Source organism: Nilaparvata lugens, chromosome 12 (assembly GCF_014356525.2).
Source record: "Nilaparvata lugens isolate BPH chromosome 12, ASM1435652v1, whole genome shotgun sequence".
NCBI lineage: Eukaryota > Metazoa > Arthropoda > Insecta > Hemiptera > Delphacidae > Nilaparvata > Nilaparvata lugens.
This window is the reverse complement of record NC_052515.1, coordinates 22,743,046-22,757,615: the sequence shown is the minus strand read 5'-3', so window position 1 is coordinate 22,757,615 and position 14,570 is coordinate 22,743,046. Positions and strand designations below refer to the sequence as shown.

The window sequence follows — 14,570 nt, the reverse complement described above, 5'->3', positions numbered from 1 at the left end:
ATCTAGAAGTGCATGTGCAAGAGTATACTAATAGCCTATGCAATTTTCCCCATAACATACATAATATTACACATGTAACCTGATATTGTTTACTGAGTCCATGATAATACAAAAACTAGAATATGCATAAATTTCAAAATATATAATACAATAAAGGAAAGAACTGGCTTATACACGTACGGGATAGGAAATTCACAAATGACGCATCATCAATTACTGGACTGAATTACTGGACTAATTAACTTGGAATTTTGCATATAGCCTATTAATTTACCGAGGATGGTGACAGGCCTGTTCAAAATTCTTTAAGATTCTAGTAGTTCAAGCTTCCTGTTTTTCAAGTTTTTAATTAGACCCTTGCTGAGCACGGGTTACGTGCTAGTAAACAATAAGGGTATTGCAATAACAGTACAATCTCAACAATATTACAATCTATACAACAGTACAATCTATATGGAAAAGCCTACAGTGTTTGGTAGACATGAGTTGCTCATATATTTTTCTTATTTACAGCGGTCTATGTGCGTAATATCAAAGAGAAAAGATAGCATAATTTCTATCTAGCTATTTTTTTCTGTGGTAATTTCGATTATTGATAGCCTCTTGACACTTGATGAATTTAAATTCGGGATTGAAGCAGTTTTGGACATGCGCCTGATGCATCATCTTATAATTTATTAGGCATGCTGTCAAATTATTTGATGATTCTCTACGGTTCCTTATCAGTTCAATTTGATTTATTGGGAGACTTGGAAAAAATACAATTTGACAAGATGACCATTGAAATGAGAACAGTGAGGCATGAAGATTTTCATTAAAAAGAAAAACAAAATTCACTAGGAGACTGCATTTTTTCAAGGGATAACTCAAGTTTATTTTGTATGTGATTGTAGTGGGCTTATTCTTTGCGAAATAATCTGTATGCTAAATATTAATTATTATTATTTAGCGTATGGCAGATACACAACAAATATATAGTTTATGAGTCTCAAATGCCTGGAATTTGCAATAACGTCAGAAATACGCCCAAAATTATCGTTTTTCCAGTGTTTTTTTTTGCTTTTTCTCAGATTTATCGAGAACAAATGAACAGAAAATGTTCAAATTTAGTACAGAAGCTAAGCTGGGGTGTAATAATGTTGTGCTAGAAGGAATTTGAAATAACGCCAAAGATACGCCCAAAATTAGCGTCATAGACGTAATCAAGTAATAGACAGAAAATGTTCAAATTTGGTACAGAGGTTTAGCTAGGGTCTAAAAATATTGTGATGAAGTGACTTTAATATCTCATCAAAGATACGCCCAAAACCATCGTTTTTCTCAGCTTTTCTGCGTTTTCTCAGTACTTTGACTTTCTTATGAAATGAAGCATGATCAAATGAAAGATGCAGGCGAGCGAAGCGAGCCCACTGAATTCACTTTTGGATGATCCAGTCGGGGGGACCAGGGGGCGGAGCCCCCTGGCTAGACGGATATGGCGAGCGAAGCGAGCCTGACGGCTAGTCTAATATAAAAATAAGGTTTAACACATACTGATTTGCAGCATTAGTGTAATTATTCTTATCAATATTATTGATTCTATGTAATATCATATATGAAATTTTCTGGTAAAAACACGTATAAGATAGGGAGTACAATGTATCACAATTCGGAAGTTATCTATAATATAATAAAGGAAAGAATCGGCTTATACATGTAGGGAATAGGAAATTCACGTATGACACATCATAAGGTGTGAACTACTGGACTGATTAACTTGAAATTTTGCATATATATTTTTAATCTACCGAGGAAGGTTATAGGCCTATTTTAAATTCCTCAAGATTCTCAGTACGTCAAGTTTTCAGATTGTCAAGTTTTTAATTAGATTACTATCGTAAATGAAAAAAATTCTCACATTCTTTTGGTGTGGCGACGACCGTTTCGTGCTGGTGTTGCACATTCTCAAGCCAAACAAACATAAACTCTGTTTGAAATCTCAAATTTTAATTAGAGCTTTGCGGAGCATGGGTTACCTACTAGTAGTATCTAATAAGCTTGCTAGTGGGCTTTGATGTAAGGATTTGAGAATTCAGCTTTAGGTGGATCCCGAACCACTAGAAAACTAGCAATCACCATCTCAATAATATATTATGATTTGTGATTGTATGAAATAAAATATAACACTCACCGATAGTCTATCTTTGGCATGAATGTATCTAAACCTCTGCACATAGTAGAACACCAACCAGCACATTGAGATGATCATCAGCACTATGAACGAAATGCTGACTAGCATCACAGACGTCCTGCAATCAAACAAAATATTCCAAATTGTGAAAAATCTGTGATAAAACTTCAATAAACTGATAAATATCAGAAATAACCAATCAAATCGATTGAATAGTGATTGGGAAGCAGGCATCACCCTCAGCAAAAAAAAGACGAATATCGTTCATTCAACTATTTAAAATAGTAGGTCAACCATGGCTCCCATTAACAATACAGTAATTTACTTTTTCCTACAGATACCTTGAAAAGTGACCATTTCTGCACTGATTGCAGGCACCATTTCTGCACTGATTGCACCAGTGCAGGAAAATCAAAATTAAGTTGGTAACACTGACTGTGGTATAATGAGGTTATAATGGTTATAATGACAGTGGAGAACAGCGTTGCCTTGCCATCATATGTGCCTTGATTAATTTAACTATTATTATTCAATTTTAAATAAATTAAGGTTTTTATTAATAATAAAATTACATAGAAAAACATTTGATGGATTTCAGGGAATTTTACCCATAATTACCCACTTTTCATATTCAATGGTAACTGTAGGAAAAATTTAATGTGAAATACGTGCACAAAGTTCGTTTGCTGCACTCAAGAAACCATTATTCCGCACTCGCCTACGGCTCGTGCGTAAATGTTTCTTTCGGTGCAGAAAACTGTCACTTTGCGCACTAGTTGCACAAATAACTATTTTTGTTGGAAAACCCTTCAAAAAGGTAGTCTAGTCGTAACGGAATCACCTTCGTAGTGTGGTAATTGAAAAACCAACCTCGTCTTGTACCTATAATACCCCAGAATGGAAACTGCTATCATACAGTAATCTATCAATGATACTGCTATTATGATAGGAGACGCCGTCAGCGTGAACCACCGTAGTAATATGACGTGTTAGTGAATCCTATAAAACTACTTTTCAGAATCGCCTACTCTTTTTAAGACGATAGGAGAATGGTCAATTATTATTGTGAGAGCTTGAGGAAATAATAAAAGATTCTTGACAAAATCTCATAATAGTTCAAAAGGAAGAGAGTTCATCAATTATTGGGTGATTGAACATTATTTTAGACTATTCGAGACTAAGTTGAAAATAAAAGAAGTTTTAGGAAATAGCTTAATACTTACATTGTGGACTATTTATACCGAATATTGGATTTGTTTGATTCATTAAAAAAAATAGGTGGCTAAATATGAATTAATTTACAGTAGCTACCAATATCAAGCGAAATTTCGGCAAGCTAATAGAACAAATGAAAAAAAAAATCCCAGGCAGTATAGGAATCAAATGATTGTATGAAATCACAAAGTTGAAAGCTGTGAGGAAATGCAAGAAAATCTGTTATGCAATACTATTCTATAACAAACTCAAGAGAAACAAAGTTTGAAATCAAAGTAGCAAGCTGAAACGGAATAAAAACAAAGGTACAAAGTAGGGAGGAGCAATGTTCACATACCAAGTAGATTAAGTATAAATGGTATTTTAATAAGAATGAGGAGATTATGTCAAGCATGCGTCACACAAAAAATAACAAAGTAGATGAGATATAGAGAGCGAACGAGCGGAGAATGGAAGAAGAAAAGAGAAACATATGGTGAAGCGGAAGAAGAAGAAGAAGAAGAAGAAGAAGAAGAAGAAGAAGAAGAAGAATAAGAAGAAACACGTGGTTGCGTAACACACTATTTTCTATCACAATTGAATTCGTTCAAGTTCAGTGTCATTAACCCAGCAAAATAGTAGCAACTATCAATGCCACATGTACACTGATTATTATTGAGTGTCCAAATCAACTTTATCAATTAAGTAAACTTTTATTAAATTACTTCTTCAAGAAATTTAGGAGAACTAACGATTTTACAAAGCTACAGTTACTACTTCTGATTTTCTGATTATACTTCTATGTTCCATAAATTCTTCCCTGGGACATTATAATATAATAATGTAACATTATTATAATATTACATTACATTATTATAATATTAAATTACATTATTATAATATAATGTCACTAATGTCCCATAGAAAAATATAATGAAACATGATAGTATGATACGAAAGTACCGTAAACATGGAAGTAGTATTAACTGAAACTTGTGTAAAATCGTTAGTTCTCCAAAATTTATTGAAGAAGTAATTTTTTATGTGTCCTTTGTGACAGGAGGAATTTTATGACAGATATTCTTGTATCCATCCTAATAGGGGAAATTGTGATAACATGAATTTTATTAATCCTCTACGAACTTAATTGAGATTTATAGAGAGCGAAAAATCTAACATTCCGATTGTTTCTTGGATAGAGTCTAGAGTGTCTCTCTATTCTCAATAAAACTCATTCAGTTTTAGTGAACTCAAAGGAGTTTCTCGTGACAGCGGCTTCTGATTTATGATATAGTTAGAAATGTGTCCTAAAGATAAGATAAGGGACGCATATGCTTGTAAAGAATTGGAAATGAAGAAGTTGAATGCAACAGAAGAACGAAAAAGCTGGGAAACAAACATTCTTCCCTATTACCACAGAGGAAACCCAGTTAAAATAGTTTTTAGAACTTTAGAACTTCTTTTTTCTGGTGCTGCTACTGTACATTCATATTATTTAGTATAACAGTAAAGCAAGTCTTTCCAAACATAACATAAAATAAATCTTATGAGTTCTAATTTAGAAGAATTAGTTTTTTTGGAACTTGATATTCAAGATCAAAACTTTTTCGCTCCAAATTACAATACATTTCCTGAAAGATGATAATATCATGGCAATTGATCAGGTTATAGATAGGACTTTAAGGACTTACTAATAGAGAGAGACCTTTACAATAATGAACAATGCGAATAGATTTATTGTAAAATATTTGAGGATATGAAATAGAAATCATCAAATACCCTTTTTATATTTTATCAATAAACATCATATTTCGACTCATTAAAACCATTCTCAAGTGCAAATAAATGTTGTACTAATTTCAATAATTGTAGTAGCCCTGTAAAATGAAAGTGCATATTTCAGGAGTAGAGTATGGGAAAATGAATGGTGGAATATTATTCGAAGGTTCCTAATCATCTTTCATCGTCTTTTGTTCACAGTTCAAGGATTCATGTGAATTCCGAGCTGATCAACTAAACTGATTTGTTTAGTTAACGGTTATTAATTTTACTCATTTTGAAACTTACAATAGTAATCACAATCTGAAACATATTATAGTACCCTTATTTATTATTGGAACGATACAAGTAGTTTTCAAATTTTACACAAATTAATAATAGCCCAACATATTTTTTAATGTTTTGTTGTTGATTCAACCATTTACTCGTTCTACCAGATGACGTGCCCTTGTTTTATTTATGTATCTTGTTTATTTCATTATTCTTCCTCGTATATTGTAGTATTTCTTATAAACTGAGCCAAATTTCCATTCTATTCCATCATAAATTCCCTGAATGCGTCAACAAATTACGTGACTAGTGCAACGTAAAGTACTATTACAGTGAGATTCACTTGAAACTGTCAGCATAGGTTGAATGAGAAGCGTTGATGTTATTCAAGAAGAATACTGACAGTGTGAGTCTCACTTAATAGAACTACTGATCAGACCGGTCTACCAAGATGCTGCTACTTTTTCCACTTCTTTTGTCTTCCAGTTCCTCCAAGTCACCCATTCGCATTCTTTTCCTCTTCTATCCTGTTCACACATTCTCCATCTTCCGGTTTCTCACCAATTTGTCTCACAATTCTTCCTCATTCTCCTTCACTCTCTCTTGCTCCCTCCCTCTCAGTGCATCTCAACTAATTTGTAACACTCTCTTTTAGTAGTTTTTCCATCGAATTCTATTTTGTTTTTCACGTACTCTTTCAAAATTAACAGATGTAATTCTGTACCCTTTCTTCTTGACTCCCATCAGAGGGTAAAGTGTGATTGTGAATCATGCCATCTTTTTCCAAATTCACAACAAACATTTTCCATCCTTACCTTCATTCCTTTTGAAATTTCATACAATCACACTTAGCCCTCTGATGGGAGTCAAGAAGAAAGGGTACAGAATTAAATTTGTTAATTTAGAAATACTACGTGAAAAAACGAAATAGAGTTCGATGAAAAAAAACTAAAAGAGAGTAGGCACAGAACTGTTGGTGTTCGAATGCAGTGTATACAGATTATTAATAAAGTAATTGGTAGTTAACCAATTTTATTGGTAGTAGTTTCTTTTATTTTATAGAAGTTTAAAATGGTACGAAATGTTGAATCTTTTATAAAATAAAAGAAACTGAGTCAAGTTAATTACCAATTAATTTATTTATAATCTGTATACACTGCAAACGAACACAAACCGTTCCGTGCCTACTCTAAAAGAGAATGTTACAAATTAGTTGAGATGCACTGAGAGGAAGGGGGCAAATATGAAATTTATCGATTCCTTATGAAATAGAGGAATTTTCATACCTTTACCTTAATTTCCCCTTTTTGATCCACGATTTGATCATCGATTTACAATAGAATTACCCTTTTTCTCAACTGCCTTCTCTCCAACTATTCTTGTCAGTCTCCTTGTTAGAACTTATTATTGCTTTCGTCTTCTCCTTTCACCATTTCATCCTTCACTTCTCTCAAATGTCAAATCCTACTTTTCTTCCATCTCCTTTTTAGGGTTGTGTGGCATAGAGGAACTAGGGTCCTAACTCCGCCCTTAATAAAGAAAAATTTCAATTCAATTAAATTCTCTTTTCCTCTCTTCAAATTATAAGACAATTCACTACAAATCCACTTGAAAAACGTAGACGTAAACAACATGCACTATTCCTCTACCCATATTTTTGTTGAAACTATCTCATTCAGTAGTTTTTTCATCCTATTGCTGTCCACACCTTCTATCCTTTCCTTCTTACCTCATCAAAACATTCTCTTTCTTCCCTCTATAATTTCCTTTTTATAATTCCTCATCCATGAGCCTGCTTTATTATTCATTCTTCAATATATAAAACTTGAAATAATTCTCAATCCGAACAAAACACGTAACACGTATTAGCCTAATTTACCTCCTTTTTCTTCCCACCCAATCTCACAACACACGCATTCTTACTTTATCTAAATTTCACGTTTTACTTCTCATTTCCCTTCTTCTGTGAACCTCCTCTTCCTCCTCCTCCTACCCCTCATCCTCATCCTCTTCCTCCACCTCCTCCTCCTTCTCATACGCCTTCTTCTCCTCATCCTCTTTCTTCGACTGTTAATCCGGTAACATGCAGAGCACACTTCCTTGTCATCAATTTCCAGCTGACTGGACCGCCCGAACGGGGATCGAGGTCACAAAAGCAAAAACAAAAAAGACATAAACACCTCCTACCAAGAACGCTTCTTATTTTCCATCTTATTCCTCTTCTTTGCCTTTCTGTTATTCCTAATTTGTGTGGTAAAAATTTTCTTTGATATTATTCTCTCCTTTGTTTAGTCTTGATTTACTTCTCCCTTACTGCACAATGATTTTATTGTTCTACTTCTCTTCTACTTCTCCTTTTACTTATCTCCCTCTACTTGATCTAAATGTTATTCTTTCTCTTCTTGTTGTTCATTTACTTATTGTTCTTCTCCTTCTTCATTATGTCCTCCTATAATCCTCCTCCTCCTTCAGCTTTATCATTTTCTCTATTCCCCATATACATATTTCTCTCTTTTCTCTCATTGTCCTCCCACATTTTCCAGTATATTTCGCAATTCTTATTTTCTTTCCTTACCTTTTCATCCTGATTCATCCTTCTTCTAATCCTATTCCTTCTCCTTTTGTTCTTTACCTGCTTTGTTTCTTTGAAAGTCCTAACTCCGCCTAGTAAAGATTTTTTTATTTCTCCTGTACTGCTGCATTTTTCGGCTCTTTCTTCTCTATTTTGTCCTCCTATCTTAGTCTTCCGTCCGTTTTTTCTTATTCATGATGCAACTTACTTCCTTCATCATACTACAGTTCAATTTTTCTCATCTTTCTCCTACTTCTCCTCCTTCACTAATCTAATCTAATCTAATTACATTACCTACTTCTAATTATTACTAACTAGAACCTTCACCTCCTTCATTCAACTTCTGTCTAATTTTAATAATATTTCTTATACTTCTTCCCTGTAATATGATGTAATCTAATCGTCCAATTCTCCAGTCTTATACATCTCAATTTCTTACTATTCCATCGTTCTGTTTCTTTTCCTCCCCATCCACCTCTCCCTCCTCCTCCACCTCCTCTACTCTAATATAATCTAATTAGATCAGAATACCTCCTCCTAATTATTACAAACTAGGACCTTTACCTACTTTAATAGACTTCTGTCTAATATTACTCGTATTTCCCACTTCTTCCTTCTAATCTAATGTAATCCAATCCCTAATGCTCCTGTCTTATTAATCTCAATCTCTTACTTTATCTTCTTCCTTTTTCTTCTCCTCCTCCTCCTCCTCCTCCTCCTCCTCCTCCTCCACCTCCTCCACAATCCTGTATTCGCCTACGTGACTCGAATAAAGTTCGTCTATTTTTCCATTTGCAGGCCCAATCTTGTTTCCAAGACGAATGAATTTGACTTTCTCTCCTAGTAAGATCCACTCAAAACTGACAGTCTACCTCTTTATTAGCTTTCCTGCCTTCCCATTCAACCAATACTGACAGTCTCAAATGAATCATACATAGTGAGATTCACATTTAAGTGTCAGAAATTCGAATAAATAGCCTCAACACTCCCCATCTAACCAATGCAGACAATTTAAACTGAATCTCACTACAGTTAGACTCACATCAGACCGTCACCAATCCTCGTAAATAACATCAAAACTTTCCATTTAACCAATGCTGACGATGTGAAGTGAATCTGCGATCGCCGACTGACCAATCTTCCGGAAGGAACTGGTCGTAAAAAGCGGTTACTGACTGACTCGACTGACGATTGTTTACCACCCATTATGCAACCACATTACAACCTACATCTATAAACTTGAAAGTTCACTTCCTCCAACTACTTCCAGCCAATGATTTGGCCAAGTAACACACTCACTGTAGCTGTACACCTCACACCACATAATGACCCAAAGAGATACTTCGGAATCTAGAGATGTTTGTCCTTAGAGTAGGAGTGTGGAGATGATCTAACAGGTATTAGGTCATAATATTTTGTAATACAGACGGCCTACTATTAGGCCTACTCTATTTTTGATTAGCAGGTAACCCGTGCTCCGCAAGGGTCTATTTTAAAACTTGACCTACTGAAATCTTGAAGTATTTGAAATGGACTTATAACTATCCTCGATGAAAAAATAATCTATAAGCAAAATTTCGAATTAATTTAGTTCAGTAGTTCAGACGTGATGATGCTTCATTCATGAATTTCCTATCCCCTACATGTATATCCTTTATTATATTATAGACTAGCAGGTAACCCGTGCTCCGCAAGGGTCTATTTTATTTTATTTTTATTTACAATGCAAATGACACTAATGTAATAACATTGGCAAATAAAATAAAACGGTATTCCTTGTGCTATTTTTCTTCCAAATTCATAGGTAACAAAGTCCAAGATAAGGTTAGAATTTCACCTGTACAATTTTAAAACTTAACAAACTGAAAACTTAACGTAATGAAATCTTGAAGAATTGAAAATAGGTCTATAACCATCCTCAGTTAATAAATATTCCATATACAAAATTTCAAATTAATTTAGTTCAGTAGTTCAGACGTGATGATGCGTCATTCATGAATTTCCTATCCCCTACATGTATTTCCTTTATTATATTATAGACTAGCAGGTAACCCGTGCTCCGCAAGGGTCTATTTTTAAACTTGACAAACTGAAAACTTGACATAATGAAATCTTGAAGAGTTTGAAATGGGCCTATAACCATCCTCAGTAAATATAGAATCTATATACAAATTTCGAATTAATTCAGTTCAGTAGTTCAGACGTGATGATGCGTCATATGTTAATTTCATATCCCGTACATGTATAAGCCGATTCTCCCCTTTATTTTAGTAATATCGGGGACCGAGCTTCGCTCTGGAGTACAAAAGCATAAAACATTTATTACGAAAGAAGAAATTATAATAACATTCATACAGAATGTTCTATCTAATCACAGTAAATTAAGATTAATTCCCAGAGGAATGCAAAAATTTCCCTCACAAAGGCCCAGCTGCAGAAAAGCCGGTTAAATTTTAATCCTGATTAACTCCACGTAAACCAAATCAGAGAAGATCATTCCAAAAAGATGGATCTACTGGAATTAATCAGGATTGGAAATAACCCGGCTTTTTTGCAACCGGCACTAAGTACCTGATTGAATGATTACAAAAGTTCAACAGCTGAGTCATAATTTTGACACAGTCCCACACAAATGAACACGCTCACTCACTTCCATCACCAGCAGACGACGAAATAATTATTATCAGCTGTTTTTCCAAGGATGAATAATAATTATCCTTTTAATGTCCTTCAGCGAGTTTTCCCAGGGATGAGGCATAGTGCAATCGAATCTTTATACTATAAACCTACTATTTTCTGAATTTCGTGAGAATCGTTAGAGCCGTTTTCGAGATCCGGTGAAATACAAACATATAAACATCTAAACATATAAACAGAAGTTGCTCGTTTAATAGTATAGGATAGATTCTATTAGATTGAACATAATAATTATCATACAAATGTGTTTGTCAAGCTCTGTTTAATGTACTCCCTCTCTTATACGTGTTCTATACCAATTCGGTTATCAATTAGAGTAAAGGAAATTAGAGTATATTATTAGAGTAAAGGAATAGTTATTTGTGCAACTAGTGCGCAAAGTGACAGTTTGCTGCAACGAAAGAAACGTTTACGGAATGGTTTGTTGAGTGCAGCAGAGTAACTTTGCGCACGTATTTCACATTTAGTTTTTCCTACAGTTACCATTGAATATGAAAAGTGGGTAATTATGGGTAAAATTGCCTGAAATGCATCAAATGTTTTTCTGTGTAATCTTATTATTAATAAAAACCTTAATGTATTGTCAAATTGAATAATAATGTAGTGGTGTTTGAATGGTGGGGGGGGGCGGCTGTCATCCACCGCCTCAATATTCCTATAACGTGCACCACACTATACCACAGTTACCAACTTCATTTTGATTTTGCTGCACTGGTGCTCCATATAACCTACTAACTATTTTGTGTTGCCATGTTGCAAATCTGGAGTACTCACTTTGCGGAAAAGTGATTCTTTGCGGCCTGCAATCAGTGCACAAATGGTCACTTATCAAGGTATCTGTAGGAAAATGATATTAGAGCTCACAACTGATTGATTGATTGTAATTATCGCAAGATTCAAACTGTCAGCATTGCAAAAATCAATACAATAACTACCATTCTATCATCATTCCTAACATCAATAATTATTCCAATTCAACCAATCCTGGTAGTTTGGAGTGGATGACACTACAGTGGAGCTGGCCTCAAATAATACAAAAAATCAATCAATAATTTCATTCAATTCAACAAAATATTCCACAAAATAAATCAATATACGAAAACCCCTAATCAAAAAGCAAATTTCTTTTAAATACAGAATTCATGGAGGGGTGTGCTGAAAAGAAAGGACAGGAAAAATACCTTTAGTGAAGGTACACGTTATGATGGCAGTGGAGAAAGATAGGAGAACAACGATCCGATCCTCTGTCTTGTCAATGCCTTCTATAGATGGTAGCTGATACACGTTTATTGATGTAATATTGAAATTGAAATTGATATATTTTCTTCTTATTTTACAAAACACAATATTATACAATATTAAATATGAAGAAGGCTCCTCATATGGGGAGACCTGTTCATTCTTGTTTAAAATAATCAATTATATTTTATTAAGCAAGAATATATATTTTTCAGTAATTGCATAATGAATTTTCATAGGATGTAATATTTTGTTAATTAATTTTCAATTCTACATTGTTAAAAGACGGTCTGGCAACAGAGCAAAGCGAGAAAGAGATAACGCTATCTGCTTTGTTGGATGATAGACAAGTATAGCAATACCATTGCTAATCAAACACTGCCATTATAACGTGGACCTCACTATACCAACTACGGTTTCCCATGTGATAGGCTGGTAGAGGGTATAAAAGTAAGGAATGGAGGGTGAAGAGGAGCGAAAAAGGAAAGGATGGGAGATGGGAGGATTTTTTTATAAAAAAGAGAGAAAAATAGAACAATTGTTTTTTTTGTCAAATCCAGTAAACACATTGCACTATATTGTTAACCAGAGGTTTGACCCTTGCCAAGGACTTTATCGGAAGTAAAAAAATAGACAGAAAGAGAAACTGGGATGAAAAGAGTGAAAGAGAGAGTAAGAGAGGTGGAAATAGTGAGCAGTCATTAAGCGCATTACAGGATACAGGATTAACAATATTGTCGTGGTTAACGATAGCATTGTGGGCTTAATCACGTACATCATTAATCAGCCTTCAACATTCAACACTTCAATAGAAATTACGCGGCCAGTCACTTCCTTGAATTATGTAATACTTTTGACCCACAAATCAATGCTACAAACCTACAGTAATAATACAATATTGAAGAAGACACAGTAAAGTTAATCGATATTATTTTGATTAATAAAAACGTTTGATTTATTGGAGGTTTTGATTAAATTTTTATTTATTTATAAAATAGCATTATAGTACACTTTTTTGAAATTAATATAAAATATTAGATTAAAAACACAAATCAAAACTACTGGTTTCGATGTTCCACATAATTTAGGTTTTGAAAGTATAGAAACTAGCAGTTTTAAATTGTGTTTTTAATCATTATCTTAAATTAATTTCAAAAAAGGATTCTATAATGCTATTTTATAAATAAAAATAAGTAGCCCTGAATTCATAGATTCTAATTGCCCGAGCGAAGTGAGGTCTAAGATTCTAGTCGACGGTTTGGCATTTCTCTTAATGTTTAAATGTTTATATGTTTTTATGTTGCGCATTACGGCGAAACGCGGTAATAGATTTTCATGAAATTTAACAGGTATGTTCCTTTTTTAATTGCGCGTCAATGTATATACAAGGTTTTTGGAAATTTTGCACTTCAAGGATAATAAAGAAGGAAAAAGGAGCCTCCTTCATACGCCAATATAAGAGTAAAAACCAGACTATAGAATTATTCATCATAAATCAGCTGACAAGTGATTACACAGATGTGTGGAGAAACCAGTCTATTGCTGTATTTTCATAAGGTCTATAGTTTCAATCAGGTACTTTGTGGATGAGAATACTGCGTGAGGTCTACTGTTCACAGAACTACTAGTTTTATAAAAATTCAAATTCATTTATTTGCCATAAAAGTTATATACAAATTAATAAAATAAATATGCTGAATTACAATATAGCCGAGAGATTTGGATTTAATTGAGAGATTTGGATTAGTTAATTCGCAGGTGGTACTTTTCCAATACAACGTGTACAACTTTTCCTCGTTAAGATTGTTGAAAATCAAACTAAGAAGAACTGAGATATGACAATTAAAAATTGATTCTGGCTTCTTCATTTCATTTTTCGATTCACATTGGATTGTGTTACGTTTTCGGGAGAGGAATAGCTCGAGGTTTACTTCCTTCTCTCTCAATCATTTTAGTGATAAGTGTTCTACCAAATAGAAAAGTAATGATAAGAGTGAAAGTGCAGGAGAATTGACTGATATGAATGATTAGGTACAGCTGCGTTTACACCAAATTTATTTTTAAAATGTTTATTTTCCGTCCATATAGATTCTATTAGATTGAACGTAATATCATACACATGATGAGCATATGTATTTGTCAAGTTCCGTTCAATCTAATAGAATCTATAAGGACGGAGAAATAAACATTTTGTTGATAACTTTGGTGTAAACGCGGCTTAAGAGAGCGCTACAATATGATCATTTCGAGAATATCAACTTTTGAAATTATTTTAACTGAATTACTGAACATAAAAAAACAGGAAGTTCTAAGTCTTCTGTGTTCTTATTTAATCTTCTCTCGTGAATGAGGATTAAATTGAATAAACAATGAGAATAAAATGTACTGTAATTGAAATTTATCTTTGAAACTATCTATTTAATAGAATGGAATAATTTAATATGATTTTTAATAAAATCTTTAAAAATAACAATAGAACTTGTTAAAGTGAATGTTTGTTACTTATGTGTGTTTTTCTCCCATATTGAAAGGTGAAATTTATATAGTAAATATAAGTAAATATATAAATATGGGGCACTTTCAACCCATTGAACATAATATTTTGGAAGTTATAAACTTCTGGTTTTCGCATTTCTCAAAATTACAGAT

At 33.5% G+C, this 14,570-nt stretch overlaps 1 protein-coding gene across 5 annotated transcripts in view; it reads right to left on the bottom strand.

The window, feature by feature from the left end:
- LOC111050411 (protein goliath-like) overlaps nt 1-14,570 on the bottom strand; it is a 101,826-nt gene that overhangs the window by 23,416 nt on the left and 63,840 nt on the right. For all 5 annotated transcript variants that reach the window (XR_005572659.1, XM_039439170.1, XM_039439168.1 and 2 more), the window contains one exon: nt 2,171-2,288. Coding sequence is in view for 4 of the 5 variants with exons in the window: in XM_039439170.1 (XP_039295104.1) it covers nt 2,171-2,288 (118 nt within the window). In the remaining variant the exon portion in view is untranslated. The remainder of the gene's footprint in view (nt 1-2,170; nt 2,289-14,570) is intronic.